This window comes from Hippoglossus hippoglossus, chromosome 6, assembly GCF_009819705.1.
Source record: "Hippoglossus hippoglossus isolate fHipHip1 chromosome 6, fHipHip1.pri, whole genome shotgun sequence".
Lineage (NCBI taxonomy): Eukaryota > Metazoa > Chordata > Actinopteri > Pleuronectiformes > Pleuronectidae > Hippoglossus > Hippoglossus hippoglossus.
Window position 1 is genome coordinate 4356156 of NC_047156.1, and position 20890 is coordinate 4377045.

Genomic DNA, 20890 nt, shown 5'->3' on the forward strand with positions numbered 1-20890 from the left:
TTAAACCTTAAATTAACCTGATTTTAGATTTGGATCTAGAAGCAGATCGAGGGCAGTTTCGCCCCAACCTTGTTACCAAACCAAAATAACATGTGAAAGGTCGTCTCAGTCCAGATCAAACGGAACCAGGGTTCGGTTTGTTATGATCTTACAGTGGCAATGAAATAACGACGTGAACCTGCTCGTTCGTTTTCTCCTTTCAAATTGAAAATCAATTGCACTTTATTCAAAAGGAGTTAGTGAGTGCAATCATCAACACGACGTCAAACACACGCCCGTCAACAAACCAATCAATCTCAGGGATACGTAGACGCAGCCCACATGTCAACAACAGGACGTACATGTGTCAAACGACAACATTCCGATGTTAAAACCAAAACTAAACCAATCAAATGTAAATAATGAAACAAGGATATGAGCCTTGGTTCAGACTTTCAGGAGTGAAAACATGAGTTGACTCATTTTAGTGCCAGGCTGCAGCCGAAGAAACAGAATAAATGTAATAAGCAGCATCTTGCTGTGGATGTGAAGTGTTTTCATGAATGTCTACTGCAGAAATCTGCTATTCAGAATGACTGGAGAAACAAACCTGGATCAGGACTATACAGAAATATCAGGGGCTGGAGCTGCTCCGCTTCTGAGGGGCCCGATGTGGAGCACGGTGTGCTAATAACGGACTAATGGATCCCTGGACAAACAGCGAGCACAGACGTATGCACTCGAGACAGACACTCACACAGGATTTTGACTCCAAGGCTGAACAGAACCCAGCGTGGATAGAGACCTCCCACCATGAGTAGCAGGTCAGCCAAAGACAGCAGACAGAAAGAGACGAGAGAAGGTATGGGAAGAGAAAACAAGAAGGAAAACAAAGTGTTTCCTCTGAGCAAAATAATAAAAAGGGGTTTTCCACCGAAACACTTACAGCAGATGAAAACATAACTGAACTACGAGTTGGATTGAAGGACTTTAAGACCTGGGCGATACCTGCGCTACCTGAGCAACATGGAATACAACAGTGTGTACAACTCTATGCAGCATTTATAAGTAAAGTAAGGGCGGAATAAGGAGTTCATGACAACCTGAGACCTGATACGGACAAAGATCGTAATCAGGCTACATCCACACAAGAGGGAGGCTTGGGCCACAATTTCCTGTTCGAGCCTGAGAGAAACTTAGCCAAACCCAACCTACACCCGAGAGGTATCCGTTTTTTTGGGGTCTAAGCCCGACCTGAGCCTGATGTTTTTGATGCACGTGCACCATAAAAAAATTAGACTCATCGGGTCCCGACTCGTTCAGTTATCCACACTCCAGATTCCACATTTTATCTCTAAAACACATCAGGGCTGCGACATTGACGCCTGCCGTCCACACGACTAAGGAGTTTCTGAGAAGTTAAAACAAAGAGGTTTGTAAATGTTCCCTGTTTCAGATTGAAAACTATGCCTGTCCATCCTGTGATGTATGAACAGGGAGAGACGATCTGGTCCTGATTGGGTCTCATCAGTAACAAGTCGACTTCCAGCTGTGACTTCCAGTGACAGTTCCACCTCATCGTTAGTCCTGGAGAAGATGGGCCGACTTTTACTTTAACACCATTGCTGCTTCTCATCTTCGTTATAAAACCTCGCAGCCGAAGTTTTCAGTTTCTGAAAAGCAATACCCCCCCGCTGTGTCCACACTCTGCTTGAACAGGGCTCCACTCATCTTGTTATGACAGCGACTCTCTGTACTTCTTCTTTGCCTGTTAAAACAATGTTGTTTGGGTATTTAAGACGAGTTTGGGATGTTAGAAAAGACCTAGATGTGCTCTGCAACTCTGCCACTAATAAAAGCCCATTTTCCTTGATGAGACTTTGGGGAATACAGCATGTTTCATTAACCAAGCACACGCGGCTTTATTTAGACTCCCAGAGTCCTCTCAGCCCCCTCAGAGACACACACACCGTTACTGTGAACCCTGCACGCACCGGGGGGTTGGGGGGGGGAGTGGATGAGCCCGGCTGAGTGGGAAGGGTTGAGCATGCTTACACATACGGTACCGATACTGAGCAAAAGTAAGGATCATTCAAGTGTTAGTGTGTCTGCAGGTGTGTGTCTGCAGGTGTGTGTAAACCTGTAGGTAGTGTAAACCATTAGGGAAACTACTATAGAGAGAGAGACCTGCGTATGTGGACATTGGAATAAGTGGAGAAGGATTCGTGTCTGTGTGATTAAAATATACAACATTCAAGGTTTTTCCAATTAACGAGCTTTTCCACTTGTGTGCTGCTCCGTCTCTGTTCCGCCTACAGTGCATCTCACCTCCCTTCACACTCAGGCCTCTGGTTAGAGAAATGTGGCACAATAAGCCAATTAACAGCCCAGAACTTCACACATGCACCGACGAAATATACAGTTCGTTTAAGCACAGATAGCATCGAGTCTAAGGCCACTCCACTTTCAACCACGTATGCTAACTAAACATTCTTCATGTCCGTTGTTGGTGCTCAGATAATTGATTATTTCTAATTAGCTCCTCTTGCACTTGGTCCTTTTAAGTGACCCTAACTTAAGACTCCATGTTTTTATCTGTGTTGCCTCAAGAGAGCCGATACAGACTCAGTTTTATTTACATTGCTATAATTTACCAGTTCTTCTATTTGATGCAACCTCACCAGTCTCATCTCATCCAGGGAAACTACGAACAACTGAACAATCTGCCAACAAGTTTTATCAGCGACCTCCACCATCGTTTTCACTGTTATTTGGGGGAAAGGCAAACATTATTTAAATCTAACCAACCTAACAATGACCGTAACCCTATCCTTACCATACCTTAGCCTTAGCCTAAACGTAACCTTAACCTAACCTTAACCTAGATCTAACCTTAAACTAATGTTAAACATGTCTTTAATTCAAAGTTTAACCATAAGAGAGTCTAATCTGAATGTACTGTGTCAATAGATTTAGGTCCCCACAACATGAGCGATACCTAAACCGACAACACACACAGGCAGGAAGGCAGAGGCAGCGTACCGGTAGACAAGCCAATAATCACTGAGACTTCAGAGACCTATAGAGATCACACAATCTGCCTCAACAGCGTCACAAACACATTGCACAAATTCATCACAAACAAAAATCCTGTGCATAGTGTGTGTGTGAGTGTGTGTGAGCGCCACAAAGCAAACAAGATGCTACAGGGAATCCTTGGAGCATCTACACACACACACACACACACACACACACACACACACACACACACACACACACACACACACACACACACACACACACACACACACACACACACACACACACACACACACACACACACACACACACACACACACACACACACACACACACACACACATAACAATTAAGCCTGGCTTTTGTTGTTGCTTACGTTAACCCCTGAGACACCTTGCTCTGTCAAATGTGTGTTTTTTAGAAGTGTGTTTCAGCAAATGTAGTCATTGTTGATGAGAACAGCGAAGAGGTGACTTCCCTGGAAGTAAACTGCAGTATGTGCTTTGCCGAGTCCCACTCACGCAGCCTCACAGCATGTGTACATAGAGACTATATTTATTATGTGGCAGTCTGAGTAATTTCTGCAGATTACTGTAGGAAGCGTGTAGATGGCAGCAGGAGCAACAACGCAGGCCGAAGAAACTGTTTTGTCATCACATTTGGAGGAATCACAAGTGTGTGTGTGTGTGTGTGTGTGTGTGTGTGTGTGTGTGTGTGTGTGTGTGTGTGTGAGAGAGACAGAGCATGAAAGCAGCAGGAGGAGCGGATGCAGATATTAAAGAATAAAATATTTCCTTTCTCGATATATCAGCTGACATATGTATTTTTTTATTTGGAAATTATTCTTAAGATGTCGTTATGACAAAGAAAGGTACCTGAAGCTCGATATTTTAAAGTTTGACCATCAACTTTATTTTAAATAATTGTACAAATAAATCACAAATATAAGGAACTTGAATTAAGAAAATAAACACATATCTTCATAAATTGTAAACAGATTAAAAGTTTTCATATTGGTGCATATGGACAAACATTAAGGCTGAGATCAATATGTCTGAAAGGTTCATATCGGTCAGGCTCTGCTGCAGAATACACAGTCCTGATAAATACTCAGACAGACACGTCCAACACTGACATGAGTTCCATCTGCTGCCTCGAATTTTAGCAATACACCGTAAATATCTATACACGAGTTCAAGAGAGAGGAACATTGATGACGTTTTGCAACACAGCACCTGAATCTAGAAATCAGAATGTATGAAGGGAACGTATTTGTAAGTGTAGCTTCTTCACAGGAAACTACACACAACCGTTGCGAGTGGAAACGAGGGTGTAACCAGTTTTCTATTAAGCGTTCTTTGCGATTCAAACCCTTGAAAAAAGTTTGTCGTACGAAAATAAACCGCTCACAACGGGAAAAGCAGGTTAACGTACACTGGAGCTGTCAGCGAGCGCCACAACACATGACAGTGATGTACGGCCGTTTTGTTCCAATTTTAGATTTACGTTACATCGAGGGAGACGAGCCGCTAAGTGGAACAGAGAAGGAGACCTGAAGTTAGGCCTCTGCGTGATGATGATGATGATGAGGATGATGATGATGATAAACAAATATTTACACACATGTTGTCAACATTATCCACGTGCACACTCACACATCCTTTTCCTCATCTAATTCTCCCTTGCTCTCTCCCTGAATAACATTTCTTTTCTATCCTCCCTTGTTCATTATCCATCTCCCACCATATTTCTTCACTCCTGTACCCCCCCCCCCCCCCCCGTGTCTAAAAGTCATCCTCTCCTGACCACTCATCCCCTTCCATGCTTTGTTCTAACATCCATCTTCCTCAGTCACCCATTGTCAATTCCTTTTCCATCCCTCTGTGTACTCTTCCTCCGTGTGTCCTCTCCTCCACTCCTCCACCACATTCCCATTCGCTTCCCTTCCACCCTCTTCTGTCCCATGGAGGCAGTTACGGCCTCAAAAAAGAAAAAAGCCCTTTGTCTCCTTTTCCTCGGAAACAACACATGCATGCACGCACAGTATCAGGGCCATTTATTCCCGAGGCAGCCCAAGGCTCGGGTGTTCCCAGATCTCCTTGACGAACGGGTCACTGTGGCCAATCGTGCAGCCCTGAGAGGCGGGATGTGGGTCAGCGTGGCCAATGATAGACTGGCTCTTCTCCCCCGAGCGGGAGGCTGATTGACAACTGGTGCTGGACAGAAGTCAAGAGGGTAATTGTCATCCGACTCCCTCTCTCTCTTTTTCCTCTTTCGCTCTCTTCATCCGTCTGTCTCGCCTACTCATCCTAGACACTCCTTTTTCTTCTTCCTCCCGCCTCCATCCCTCCCCCCCCCCCCTCTTACTTCCCCACTTCAACCCACTTCCCAGCCGCCACCAGCCCCTCCCCAACCCGCTTTTCTTCCTATAGCTCCGGAGGGATTCTCTCATTGGCTGCCCTTCACGTCCCTCAGGAACGACTTTGTGACGCCACTGGCCGAGGGCTGATGCCAATCTCCATCCCCAGCCCACCCCCCGGGACCCCCACCAACTTCAATGGCCTGTGTCACACACACACACACACACACACACACACACACACACACACACACACACACACACACACACACATGCAAACACTTCCAGCCAGGGGACGGGGACAGAAGCTGATTAACCAAATACTTTTATCAGCAGTAAAACCGCTCTCTCTGCCTGCGTGCATTCTGAACAAAACAGCCTTAAAACACATAGACACGCACGCGGACACACATCCCGAGCACTGAACCACTGGCCAGAAACACCAGGCTAGTCTGGGGTTTGGGACAGCGTGAGTGTGTGTGTGCATTCATGCTTTTGTTTGTGAGAGTGTGTGTAAAGGGACAGAGGTAGCAGAGGGCTTAGATGGATGGCAGAGAGAAAGAACAACAACCAAACAAGCCTGGCGGACAAGCTCCATCGCCCTCTCTATCTTTCGCTCTCTGCTGTCCCTCTCTTCCACTCTTTCCCTCACATCGGTTTCCCGTTTTTCCTCCCTCTCCTCTGATCCACAATGTTTCTACTATCTGATTTTGCTCTCAGGGTCAGTGGGATGGTTGGACCGGGGCCTTTCTGTGTGGAGTTTGCATGTCCCCCCCTGTGCTTTCTGCATCCCAGCGTCCTCCCACAGTCCAAAGACATCGAGCGTCAGGTTAAACGTAGACTCTCAATGTGAGTGTAAATAAATCTTTGTCTTTATACGTCGGCCCTGTGATACATTGGCAACCTTTCCAGCCTCTCACCCAATGTTGGCTGTGATTGGCTGCAGCCAAGTACCTCAATCCCAACAACCCCCACCTTCTCTTTGGTTACCCCTGCCAATGAGGTTGTGTTTTCACCCGTGTCTGTATGTTGATTTAGTTTTTCTGCAGGATTACGCAAACACTACTGACCTGATGTCCACCTGACTTGGTGGAGGGATGGAGCCTGGGCCCGGGGAAGTTGCAGGAAATTTAGTTTCACTTTCTAGACAAACGTGTGTAGGATTGTTCGTCTACCTACCTCCACCAAGGAGGTTATGCTTCCATCAGCGTTCGTTTGTCTGTTTGTGCGATTGTTGGCAAGATCACGCAAAAAACTACTAAACTATAGAATGTGATACGAGTCAGGGACGAACTCATTACGTTTTGGAGTAGATCCGTATCAAGAGGCGGATTCCGGGGAAACCTTTTTTGACATTTTCACCAATTTCCCATGCAGAGAATATTTCATGGATCTAGATGAAGAAAATCTGTCATAATTAGAGGACTGATATTATCACTATTTAGTCATTGGCCTTGGCATACACTCTTCTGAATGCTATACAACCTCAGCACATCCTTCAACATAACCTAAAAAGGTTCACTTGTTTTATCTTTTTTTAAACACAGTTGTTGTCCCTGTTCGGGAGGTGAGTCTCTCTCACACACACACACACACACACACACACACACACACACACACACACACACACACACACACACACACACACACACACACACACACACACACACACACACACACACACACACACACACACACACACACACACACACACACCTCTTAACACCTACAGAGCAAGAACTCATTTTCGCACATAGACACACACACACAGGGGCGAGCGTGGAGTTGATGTTCAGGGCCAGACAACACAGCTTGAGATTAAAGAGCCGCTCTGATCTGACATTTGTTTTTATGTCTGTCAGAGAGAGTGTGGCGAGAAGAGGAATCGATAGCAGGGGAGACAGGGAGAGGGAAGAAGAAGAGTAACGGGAATAAAAACAAGTAGCAAAACAAGGAAAAAGGACGGGGGCGGGGGGGGGGGGGGGGGGGGGGGGGGGTTAGAGAAGGAGAGGAAGGTGAGAGAGTGTTGAGGATGAAAGAAGCTGCGAGGAAGGACGAGAGGTGAAGGAGGGCAGAGAGGAGGAAGATAAGGAGTAGGACGGAGAGAGAGGAAGAGGAGGAGAGGGAACGCATTCCTCAGGAGTACCTCGACTCTGGGGAAGGAGCCAGAAATAACTGAACTAGAAGTCCCCCCCCCCCCCATCTCACACACACACCAGTGACAAGACTGAGCTTCGGTATGACGACTGACTCAAATGTTGTCAATGAGACAAATTATGAAATATAGCAGTTATAGAACATGCGTATTCTCTCTCACACACACACACACACACACACACACACACACACACACACACACACACACACACACACACACACACACACACACACACACACACACACACACACACACACACACACACACACACACACACACACACACACACACACACACACACACACATTACCGTACATGAACAACAAAAGCAGTACAGGCTGGAGGGTGGGGGGGAGGAGGGGAGGCGGGGAGAGGAGGGGAGGGATGCATAATTGCCTTCTCTTGTTGTACAGGCTCGGGAGTGCTTTTTGACTGAAGACACCAATTTCACGCTAAGGCATTATTTAGCTTGATACAAACTTGATTAGGCTTTACAGGAAGAGAGGGAGGGCGAGAGAGAGAGACGGAGAGGAAGAGGGAAATAAACAGCTTTGTGTCACACCGTATCGCTGGCGGACAGATTAACTCGCTCGTCACTCCGCTTCTGGGAGTAACAAGAAAAATATACACAGGGCGCGTGTGTGCTGGGAGCGTGGCTGGCTGTTTGTTTGTTTGAGTGGATGTATAATCGAGCATCGTAAACGACCGACAAAAGGCACTTTCCGGGTTTTTGTCTTGACACTTTATCAAAATTGTGGTTAAAATCTTGATTAGTTTTGCTTTGGTGCAATTCTTTTTCGAACTGCAAAATTCTAATGGTTCCCCCACTGCTTCCTGATGAAACGTTCAATAAGTTAATGTTGCCTGGCAACAGATACAATCCTAGCCAGTCAGCAGAGTTTTTGCTAATATTGCTTAGCAACAGATTTTCATCCCAAGGAAGAAAAATCAATCAACTTGTGCTTGAGACGTGGGACTGACTCAGTGATAAGATATTAGTTCAGAATTATCAATATCTAGAATCTCTACTGACGACAGGAGAGTCTATAACATCTTCATTTGTACTCGTTCAAAGTGTCGCGGGTCATTAAAGATTAAGGCTGCAGGTAATGTGCATTTTAAGATACAGAGTCACGTGATTTAAAGTAAACCTGCTGCATCAGAATAATGTCAATTAACAAGGAACGTATTTGAGGAGGAGGAGAGAGGAGAGGAAGAGGAGAGGAGAAAACTGGTTGTGCAACTCCCCAGACTGCTTATCAACTCTAAAGCAGACAGTACTTCTGCATTTTTAAAATTGGCTTGCACTGACCAACACTCTCTCACACACACACACACCTTCTCACCAATCTCACTGTGCAATCTCTTATTCTCTTTCCGCTCTGCTATACTTCCCCTCCAACACCGTCTCCCTTCCTCATTCTGTCTTGATATGGACATAAAGCTTTTATTAGGGACCAGAAATTCCAGAGGAGACACAAACTCATCCTCTTCTGCTGTCGTTTCAGCTCAGTACAATTAGAGCCTTTTCTGAAATGTGCTCTTCTAACCAAACAGCAGGTCCGTCCTAAACTTCCTCATCCTGGGAAAGACAGCACGACGTGAATATTTTTAACTCATAAAATATAGCAAACACTTTGCCTCGACAACATCCGCCAGGAAACACTTCTGAATTACCTGGTGAACACTGTGACACGCTGTGCAGAGAAAGAAACACTCAAAATATATTTTGAAGTAACAAAAAACAGATTAAAATTCAATTTTCTTTCACGTTTCCATTCTTCCCTCTTCGGTATGCAGTCCCTCGATCGCCCGTCTGCTCCCTCACTCACTTTCCCCTGCTCGCTCTTGCTCCATTGTATGTCTCCCAGCAGGTCGGCCTTGCCTTTTGACTGGGAGGTGAATGGAAAGGAGTTGGAAAAACCAACTGAAGACTCGAGCACCAAAAAGAACCATTGGTAAGACTATAGTGGGGGTGCACTACAAAGACCCGGCAGAGTGTCCAATAAAAGAGGAACAGAACACAAGCAGCTTGTTCTGTTGAAGACTCCACGCTCTGAGGACAATGCACATTAGTCTGGGTCCGCGGTGTGTGTGCATGTGAGTGTGTGAGTCTGTGTGAGTGTGTGTGTGCAAATGCGTACGTGTGCATGCAAGCACAACAGGCAAAAGGCAAGCTGAAAAAAAAAATGAATGAATGAATAAATGAATAAATCAGCACAAAAGTGAGAAAAACTGTTTTGGGACCTGGACGGTTTGTGAAACACAGACATGGCAGCGTTTACGAGACACATTACAACCGATGTGCAACCACATTTGTATAATGATGAGATGAAGCACGCACGCGTTCTGAAGAAGGAGCGCTCCTTTAAAAAACTAAGATAAATGAGATATATTCATGCGTTAATCCGAATTAAGCAAACTAAATAGAGCCACTATCTGACAAGTGTATAGAACTATATATAGAACATGAATAGACGCATGACCTTTGACCTGGTTGAACTTTCAGGTTATGCAAGGTCAGAATCAGTCAGAATAAACCTCGATCATTTCTTCATGCAGAGATTTTCCATTTCCTAAAAGTCAACAGCCGTGTGTGTGTGTGTGTGTGTGTGTGTGTGTGTGTGTGCGTGTGTGTGTCTGCGTCAGAGTGGGAAGGGAGGGAGGGCGGCCCGATAAATATATTATGCATCAGCCAGGTGTGCAGAGGGGCACAGCTAATTGCCCCCACCACTAATGTTTAATGTACAGAATAGGACGGAGCAGGGAGGGGTGGGGGGGGGTTATTAGAGGGAGGGGGGTAGGGCGGAGGAAGTAGAGGGGGAGGAAGGTGTGAAAGGGGAGAAAAAGCAGGATGCTGCAGGAGAGGAAGAGGAGGAAGGAGGAAGACACGAAGTGCAATTATGATCAAAATAGTGAGCTTGTATAGTTCCCCCTAATAATTCTACATTATTTATCATAACTGTGAATATCTACTGGCGATGTGCACATATCAGGGTCACGTCAGTGAAATCCTGGCATCGCCAACATTGTTCCAGCGGCAACACCCGGTGTGGTTTGAAGCAAAATGGCTTTTTAAGCGTATAAATATTTAAATAATAATAAATTAAACCATAATTACTTCATAATAATAATAAATAAATTATGCAACTAATTTATTCCACGTCTTATTGTTTTAAATTCCACTGCTCATCACACAGAGGTCTAGCAGCAGTATTGTTCTTTCAAAGACGTCGTTCTGCAGCTTTAGAAACTTGCGATGATACATTTGGACCAAAAAAAAAAAAACAGATCTTCATTATTAAATTAGTTGGATATTCAATAAGCTTCGAGAGACGCCACAGGACAGAGAAGAGGACTTAATTAAACCCTCTGATCGAGACAGACAAACACACCGCGGGCAAATAATCCATGTTGACCGAAGGAACACGTATAATCTCTATAAGTAAGAGACTGAGAGGCTGCACACATCAATGTGCACACGCGGCCTTCGAGGAAACTTAGAAGGCCCCGAGTCCTCTGAGAATATCCAGGGGGGGGGGGGGGGGGGGGGGGGGGGTACGTGTGTGTGTGTGTGTGTGTGTGTGTGTGTGTGTAGTCATACCAGCATCATCTTTCTCTTCTTAAATGCAGAGGTTATGGCCATGCACAGAGCTCAGCTACACCAGACGCCTGTTTGTGTGAGTGTGAGTGTGTGTGTGTGTGTGTGTGTGTGTGTGTCTCCAGAGGGGCCGGGTGTGTGTTAGGGTCCAGTGAGTTTGCAGCTGATAAACAAGGCTAGCTAAGCCGCTACAATGGCAGAGTCCTGGCCCATGATGCCCCTGTTCTCACACACTCTCACACACATGCACACATGCACAAGGCAGGCCGCTGATAAGGAGTTGTCGCTGGCATACACACACACCTCACTGAGGGACTTCACCCTTTCTGGGCACCCCCCCACACACACACTAACGCATGCATGCTCACACAACACGACAATAAAAACCATAACCAAGCCGACCAGATGATTTGACCTTTTCCTATTATTTCAGACCAAACCAGTTCCTCACCGCTGAAGGACGGCTCTTGATCTGGATTCATCAAGTCAACACCATTAGCTGCTGCTTGTTGTCGTCCCACAGTGTTTCATTAACTTCACCGGGGCTGTCGGGGATCAAAAAGATCTGCTCACTGCCAGGTGCCCGAGTGACGGAGTGCGCTGAATAACCAGTATTTCACTCGGATGCATACAGTGCAGCTGTCGGCTCTATGGTGGAGTTCACAGCTGTAGTCGCTGGTGGTGTTTTATGGGACAACATCATTCATTCTTCCACCTGATACGCATCCTACTTCGAGTAAACAACATTATTACAACGACCCTGAAATCTAAAAAGCCAAAACAACAAGATAAACACAACTCAGCAGTTATAGATTGAATCCACGTCTCTCTGATGCAGTGTGAACATTAATCTATTTTTCAACAGGATTACACAAAACAAGTTTCCACCAATCTTATGCAGTGATTTCTAGTGTTTTTCGATTTTATTTCTGATTTATCAGGGAGTAATTCAAGGGGACTGCTGGGCCGTGGCAGAGGCGGTCGTTTCTACATTTCTGGTCAAATTGTGAACATGAGAACGTTTTTTCTCGTGAAAGACCTGAAATACCTTTTCCAAGAATTCTCCTCCTGTCAATGGGCCCTTTTTCACACAGCAGACATGTGACCTGCCAGAGCGGGAGAAGCCCAGGTGGTACTAATACTAATACTGTCTGACTTCGTGTCCCAGAATAAACCGGCACATAACACAGACGTTTTCACACCTGAGAGTCTGGACCACGCTCCAAACCGAGGCTCGTGTTTTTCTTACAGTGTTTATAACTTCCTCTGGTTAGTCTTGGTTTCACATTCTGGGAGAGGACTCCAGACGTTTGTATGACATAAGTACGTCTTGTCAACATCATGGGCTGTATATGGGACATTGAATGGAGAAGCTTAATAAACTGGTTTACTTAATTGATTATGTTGCCACTGTAATATCATTATACACTGTTCAGACAACATGTTGGTACATTGCTGTGGACCTTTCACACCAGTTGTTTTAGTTCTGACTGAACTGAAAACTACAGTCCAGTATGTACAGTTGTTAAAGTGTCCTGAAAAGAATTCAGTGGTAATTAATCATATTACTTTCACCAGTGCGTTTCTTCTAGGTCTTCAGAGGAAGAGGCCTGGTTACACTCGCCTCTGTGAGCCTTCAATTGTGCAGTAATTTGGTTCTAATTGAGAGCAGATCAACATGACTCCAGTTAAATTCGATGCATGGTACTGCTGGGCTCCACCAATCACCAATTACATTAGCTTGTTTTGTCCTGTTTAGAAAGAAAAAACACACAACCACCAAAAACTCAAATCCACCCCCTGCTGTGAAGTCAATGGAATTTCTAACAAAGCTTTTAGAAAGCCATTTAATGGTTCAGCAAGCCTTAATGCAAAGCCGATACAAGCTTTTATGAAGGAGTTACTCAATGCAGCTGTGCGCACGCTGATTGTGCCATTGCTCACACTAGTTGTAGCGGCGCGGAGAAAACAAGATAAGCTGTCAACCTTTGGTTTTTAAACGAAAAGCCGAGGAGACGTTCGCCGCGGCCTGAGAGCGCTCGTGCACTCAGATGTACCTGTGAGAACACATATTGTCGTCTTTCGAGTAATCCAAGCCACATGTGCAGTGTCTCCGAGTTTTATAGGAGCCAGTCGCCCTATGAAAGTCTCTGCGCTCTGCCAAAGGGTGACATTAAAACTGATCTAATTGTAAAGCCAGATGGTGTGAGAGAGAGAGAGAGAGAGAGAGAGAGAGAGAGAGAGAGAGAGAGAGAGAGAGAGAGAAAGAAAAACAGACGGAAGAGTGAGAACGGAGGAAGAGAAATGGGAGATTAACTGTACTATGCACACACCAAACACAATTCTCGTTCTGCTGCTGGTCAGGTATTAGGATTCCACAGCTCTAATATAAACAACAATGACAGGTGCACACAGGACCAGCGATTGGTTGATTTTACTCTGCCTTTGCAGGAGAAGCATAAATAGATTCAGGAAACCATAAAACCCAGCTTGTAACCTGACGGCATTTCCCAGCACAATTAATTTTTACCCACATTCGGGCGGGTTGGCAGTTGTTAATTTCAAGTCTTGAGCGGTTAATTGACAATAACTTTAACTCCAGGCAATGAATAATTACTATCCCAGAGTCTCTTATTAGATTTAAATCACATACTTACATGAAATATCGTGTCGACCGAATCACTGTCAGAAAGTAAGATGGTGCGGCTGAAATGAATCTGCAGCTATTTGGCTTAAATCAAATTCATTTGTTTTTTTTTCTTCCATAAAAGTAAATTGAATATCTCTGTTTTTTAAAACTGTTCGTCAAACAAACATAAGATGGGAAACTAAGCTTTGATTTTCCTGACTCCGGATGTTTTATAGATCAAACGATGAATCAATAAGCAGATTAACTGGTAATGAAAATAGTCTCGTTGTAGCTCTAGTGGGAAATATTACATTTTCTGTCCCAGCAGCTTTTCAACAAAAACAAAATTAATAAAAACTAAAAGTAAAATTAAGACAGTACAGTAAGTTTTTATAGTTTATATACGGGAACTTTGTTTTCCTTAAATAATGCTAATTGTTCTTTTTGTTCTTCGTTATTTACAATGTTCCTTTGAGAAAAGACGAGTCTCATAAATCTTAGATTTCTACAAAACTCTAACAATAAAATTATTATATTATTTAATAATAAAATACAGGGTAAAAATTAACTAAATACTTGTTTCAATCACAAAATATCATATAAATGGATATGAGCCTTACACAGACCTATCAGTTCATATGTGCCAATATGAAATCTTTTATTTTACAGAAGAAACAAAAATGCACATAGAAATAAATGTTCAGGCTCCACGGCTGCATTTGTGTTTTATCTATATCATTTATAATGATAGGATCAAAGGATTTATGGTTAAACTGTAAAATATCAAGCCTCATTTACAACTCTTTGTCATAAAGGATGGATTATGGCATCTTAAGAATCACTGATAACGTTTCTATATGTATCAGCCAATATCTCTATCGGAAATGTTTTACTCCTTAATACCAACACATGAGCATTTCACTGCACCTGTGACTGGTTTGTCTACGGCTGTAAGATCCAATAAATCAGTTGATATAAGCTGGAGGACGCTGGTGGAGCCACAGACAAACGTGAGGGGATGTGAAGAGACGAGAGGGGACGAGAGAGAGACCCGAACAGAGCGAGCGAGGCAGAAAGGAGGAGATTGAGTGGAAATGATGCCATTAGCTGGACTCAACACAAGGAGACAGTAAACTCCCCCCCTCTTCCTCTTTGGTCAAAGGACTCACTTGGCTCCACTAACCATAAACAACGCTCTAAACAAACCAAATAAATGCTAAAAACTAAGTGCTCCCTCTCTTCCCCCCCCCCCCCCCTGCTCCGGTCTCACCCGGCCTCCCCTCCCCTCCCGTCTTCTTGTCATATGTGCTCAACTCCCGTTTAATGTCCTGCAAATGAAGCGGATTTATTAATGTGTAATTAAGTAATAATCATCGCTACATAATGCATGAAAGACTCGAGGGGCTGAGAGCTGAGAGGGAGAGAGAGTCAGGGAGAGATAGGAGCGAGCGAGGCAGACGGAGACGGAGGTTTCTGCTGCCTCGCCTCACTAAAGACACACATTAAAAACGGATTAATCCACTGAAATAATAGTTTGATAAGAGAGGAGCCGCGCTCGCTCGTCTCTTCCTCCTCGCTCACCCCTCCTCCTCCTCCTCCTCCTCGCTCACTCACCCCCCCATCAGCTCGTTCCACGGCCGATCCTCGTGTTCAATTAGCAAACAGCAATTAGTTAAGTCCCTCCACTGTTAACGAGGCCTGATCACTGCAGAGGCTCGACTGGTTAAGTAATTCCATCAAAAAGGAACTTGGAGGATCAGTTATATGAATAAAAACGCTGCTGTTTGTTTTAGTTTTGAGTTCCTGAGGCGAAACTGTTTCATTACGTGATGGGTATATCTGATCATTTATAATTACGCCAAGAAGGTTACGTTTCTGCCCCCTGTCCGTTTGTTTATCAGATTGATTACACAAAAACTACTGAACCGATTCTCCACAAAACCTGAACGGATGAGACAAGGGCCCAGAAAGAACCCATTCAATGTTCGATCCTGACAAAGGGTGGGTGCAGGAATTTCCATAAAACTTGTTGGAAGGTTGGGACATGGTGGATCCGGACAAACGGGAGAGATACTGGATTTTTTGTTGCTTCCTTTAACACTGCAAGATGCAACCTACTGAGTCTATTCTAGACATTTTAACAATCGTTTATTTTCCTCATCTTAAAGCCACATTCATAAAGGGCGTCTGTACAGGACTCTTTAATAGAACGTACAGAAAAAGCTAAAGTTAGAAGATTTTTACTTCTTATACAAATTTCAAATTGTACAAAATGCACAATAATAATAAAAACAATAACACACTATTTACACAATGTAAACGTGGATTAATATGATTTAATGATTTGCAGATTACAGTGCTCGCAATAAACGTGATGCTTAGCAAATTAAGGAAAGTCCGACAACACGACTTTACCACTTAAATTCTTGTTGTTTGTAACAAAAACACTTAAACCAGAGGTTGGGCCGTTACCTTTCACTGGTAGTTTAACAGTTTACTGGTTAGAACTGGTTGCCTGCAGTGATTCTGTTGAGCACATCTAATAATGAGTAATGTCGCTCATCCTCCTGTTCAGATTCAGAACTAACACCCGGTTCCTTTCAGGCCAGGCCAGTGTGAGTCAGAGTGAATCTATAGAAGAAGATGGATGAGGTGGGACTTTGTGCTTGTTTGTTATTGTTTTGGCACGCCTGGCTGGCCAATAAGTCCGAGAGCGAGCCAGCGCAGTCATAGTTGGGTGAGCAGGTGAAAGACGGAAGAACATGAAAACACAGATAATCCCCCGGCGACGCTCACCTCGTCCTGGCCTCCATCGCTCCCACCCCTCTGCCCACTCACCTGCTATGTGCCACTGCACAGCCCCCGAACCCCCCCCCCCCCCCCCTCACCCCCTCCCTGTCTCCTCCATCTCTTCTACAAACCTCTCATCTTCCCCCCAATGCCGTGTCTTGCCAAGCTGTCAAAGGGGCAAGGTGTGGAGGGCAGATAGCAACACGCATGTACACAGACAGATGCATGAGTACACATACACAAAACACAGGGTGCTTATGCAAGCTGGACCACAAGGGCTGTGTTACCTTTGCTGCACACACACACACACACACACACACACACACACACAGACACACACAGAGAAGTGGTCGTCTGCCTCAGCTTTGCTTCGCTCTGCTTCGCTCGGCTGCCTGACTAAAGCTAAGCTCTCGTTATCCAGGAGGCTGAGGTCTCGCACACAAAGACACACACATGCGTGTCCATGATGAATGCAAACACAAATATAGAGAATGCAGATCTTGCGAGTGTGAGCACGTATGCACACAGACACACACTGACAGAGCAGCTGATGTGTTCACTGACAAACTGCAGCGAGCATCAACATCACTACAGCAGGAGGCAACAACATCCAACATTCATCATTCAAATCAAATCCATTTTCATTTCCACGCTGAAACAACAAATAGACTCATATTCAATCAGGTGATTTGCAAAAACACACAATCTATCAAGACTGCTTCAGTAATTTATCGATCATTTGCCGGTTACAGGTTTTAAAGTATGACGATTATCTTGCTTTTCTCCATTTCAGGAAATTATAATTCTATTGTCCTGTATTTTATACTGCTGGGCAAATCGATTTAAGACAATAGTTTAGACCCTGATATCATTTGATAACCATTTAATCAACAAGGCCTTTTCTAAAAGATTATTTGTCATTATTTAATGTATTAACATGTCCTCCAAACATTATGGCCACGGATATTTCTCACTTTCTTACAAGAGAAAGTGAGAAATTAAAATGTAAGTGTTTATTCACAGATCATTTTGTGAACCTGTTAGTTTAGCACAAGATTAGCAATTTGCCAGTGTTGTATTAAATCTATAATATATAAAAATAAAAAACACGTTTGTACAAGTACCTCCATCAACATATTTACTTTTCATCACTACTTTAATGCCACTTCTTTAAATCTAGAGAAAGATGAGAAACTGTGGTGGTGACAGACTGTGACCGCAAGTAAAACTTATCGTCTTTAACACTTAATGAATTAGGATTCTTAAAGTTCTCAGACAATTCAAACTTTACAAGATGCAATTTCCATAAAATGTGTCGCTGTTGGCTGCAGTGGAGGAATTTATTCACTTCAAATGTTATTGTAGATTTAAAGACGGCTGCGTCCACTGGAAAACTGAAACCAGCTTTACAGCAGATTCCTGAGGAGGATGAGGAATCTGTTGGCTCCCAGATCACATCAGTATCAATATCAGTCACATGCTCTGCATGCATTCATACATTAGTCTGGAAAACAACTGGGTTTTCTGCACATGCACCCACAGTAAGTACAATAATACACATTGTCAGTGCTTCGTGTGTGTGGCATGTGCGCAGCCGCCTCCTATTGATTGATGAAATGAAATCCCACCTGCGACGAAACAGGCTTAACTTCCTAACCTGTAGGAGAAGCTTAAGTCCTGCAATCAAGGTCACGCTGCTAATTAAACTAACCCACCCAGTCTGAATCGCTGCTTCTCTTCCAGATACACTCACAGAAAGGCTATATGATGGAGGGGGGGGGGAGATGGAGGAGGAGGGGGGGTGGCAACCACATGGTCAGCTCGTCCCGTTGCCCATCTGGGTCCCATAAAGGAAACATGGAGGCCAAGGCCACCGCATGCACCCTCATGCATGATGCCCACTCACCCATGCAGAGCAATGAATACCATTTTTTTTTACGGAAATGGGAAAAAACCGAGGCCTCGTTTTTCGCAGAAATCCCATAAACAATTTGCACTTTCATGAATTTTTTTAAGAAAAAGGGCGAATCTGTGCATTCCAGCTCTGCATCTGCACACAACCTGTTTTTGTTTTTTAAAATTGAGGAAGGTCAAATAGGTTTTTTCATATGAAACCACCGGCATGCTGGAACAATAAGTCGAGAGATATTCAATCAGGTGTTTGCATGTGTGCAAAACCTCTTCTCTCCTCAGATTCATGCACTGGCTCCTCAGATTGAAGTCGATTTCAGATATTGGGGCTTTTCTTTGGGTCATATTTTTGATCGAGCGTGTATAACAATGTGAGGGACTGAGAGGACATGAGAGTGGACGGGGTCAAACAGTCACATTTACCAAGCAGCTGAGTGCAGTTTAGGACATAGAGCAACACTAGGAATAATCCAGATTAAACGAAACAAGTGAATTACAAGTTGCTCCAGAAGAAGAAAAAAATAATAAAAATCACACTGCAGAAACAATTCAAATCCAACACTTGTTCCAGCCTCACTTCAACTGGGACCAACTCCAAACAACTGAAGGAACCAGTGGCCAAACTAAAACCTGAAGTGACAGTGATTTACCTTGATAGTAAAAAAAACTACACACACAGGAGGAGGAGGGGGGGGGGAATTAAATTAGTTAACTCCATTAAATCCTGGTTGTGCGTGTGTGTGTGTGTGTGTTTGTATTTAATTTGGCGTCACTCCTGGTTCGCGTGCACACGAGGCGCAGAGGAAACAGTTCCTTACCTTTGACGGAGCGCGGCTTGGCCTGTTTCCGTCTCGACATCTCTGCTCGTCCTCTGCTTCTTATCTCGGGTCGTGTTTCTGTGTTTTATTCGTTCCGCTCGGTGTTTTCAGGGAAGCATACAGGCGGACACAGCCGGGTTATCTTCACCTCCTCCTGCTCCTCCTCCTCCTCCTCTTCCTCCTCCACCACTTCGCTGCTGCTGCTCCGTCGCCTGTTGCAATGCGGCAGCTCCGGTCGGCGAGCGGGGGGACGGGGGGGTCGGTCCGGCGGCCACGCACCGGGGGGACACTCGGCGTCCTCCTCCCGCACAGCCTGTGGAACAACCGGGGGCAACTTCCCGTTCACGTCCCCTTCTTCTTCTCCTTCTTCCCGTCTCTTCTCCTTCGCTTCTCGCGGCGCACACCTGAGCAGCGTCCCGCGCTAAAAGTGGCAGCTGCGCGGTGCCACCGGTGCCACGGCCGCGCGTAACGGTGCCGGCGCGGAGCAGGAGGCGCAGGCGGAGGATGTTAGTTTTCTGGAGGATTTGCTTTAAACGTCCCACCCCCCTTGTCGCGCTCCTCTTCCTCTTCTTCTTCTGCTCTTTCTTTTTTTTTAGTTTATCGCAACTGTGTTTGTTTTGTCTCTTCCCTCCCGGAGAAGCGGCACCGATCCGAGCCTCCTACGCTCCGGTCCCGCTGTTCTACACTAGGCAGTGGTGGTGGTGGTGGTGCTGGTCTGGTGGCATGGACATTGCGCTCTTCCCCTGCGTCTCCAACCCTCGAGGGGAACCCTGCTCACAACCCACGCTTTTCTGGCTTTTTAGTTTTTCTAGTTTTGTGGTTAATATTCTCCTAAACGCCTTCACGCGTCAACAGCAGCCTGATATTTCCACTCGTCTAACCCTGCGCTCGCCTCTGTCTCCCTGCTTTTTCTTTGTCCTGACTCTGGCTACCAGTCTCCCTCCTCCTCCTCTGCCTGCCTCTGCTGGCGGGGCTGCGGCGCAGACACACATAATAAAGCCAAGGCAGGCAGTGCTTGGCTGGAAATGTAGCCGCGTCCCAGCAGGGGGATGTGAGAGAAGGGTCCCGGCGGGGGAGCGCTCTGATCCCGCAGGGAGCAGCTCGGCACAGCCCGGGTTGGCTGAGGCAGGAGAGAGGCAGGAGAGAGGCAGGCAGCGCTGATGGAGAGAGAGGGGGGGGGGGAGAGAGGGAGCGAGAGAGAGAGAGAGGGGAGGCAGGGGGAGACTTAGGCAACAGCGCCCAGACGTGGCCGACCGGCGTCACTGCAGCAGGGACCCGGAGAGGACGCAGGGAAGAGGTGGAGGGAAAATGTGGGTCGGATTGAAGGAGGGATGAGGAGGAAGGTGAGCGGGTTAAAGGGAGAGTTCACCCCAAAATTAAAGTTCACTCATCATCTACATACCACTATGCCGATGGGGGGGTTGAGTCCACAAAGCACTTCTGGTGTTTCAGGGGTAAACAGAGCTGCAGCCAAATCCAACACAACTGAAGTTAGTTGGGGACCGACTTCTTCAAATGTAGAACTCAAGAACTCGAGAGTATAACGAGAACTGCAGTTAGTGCAGCAGGAACTCGGAGGATATCAGGACATTTAGGCTAAAAACTT

General features: G+C 45.3%; 1 protein-coding gene across 4 annotated transcripts in view; it reads right to left on the bottom strand.

Annotated features, from left to right (window-relative positions):
* The window catches only part of znf423 (zinc finger protein 423), a 138110-nt gene extending 117678 nt beyond the window's left edge, over positions 1 to 20432 (bottom strand). For all 4 annotated transcript variants that reach the window (XM_034587713.1, XM_034587712.1, XM_034587711.1 and 1 more), the window contains exon 1: positions 19285 to 20432. In XM_034587713.1, the coding sequence (XP_034443604.1) occupies positions 19285 to 19324 (40 nt within the window). In that variant the 5' untranslated portion in view covers positions 19325 to 20432. The remainder of the gene's footprint in view (positions 1 to 19284) is intronic.
* Positions 20433 to 20890: the final 458 nt, after the last annotated feature.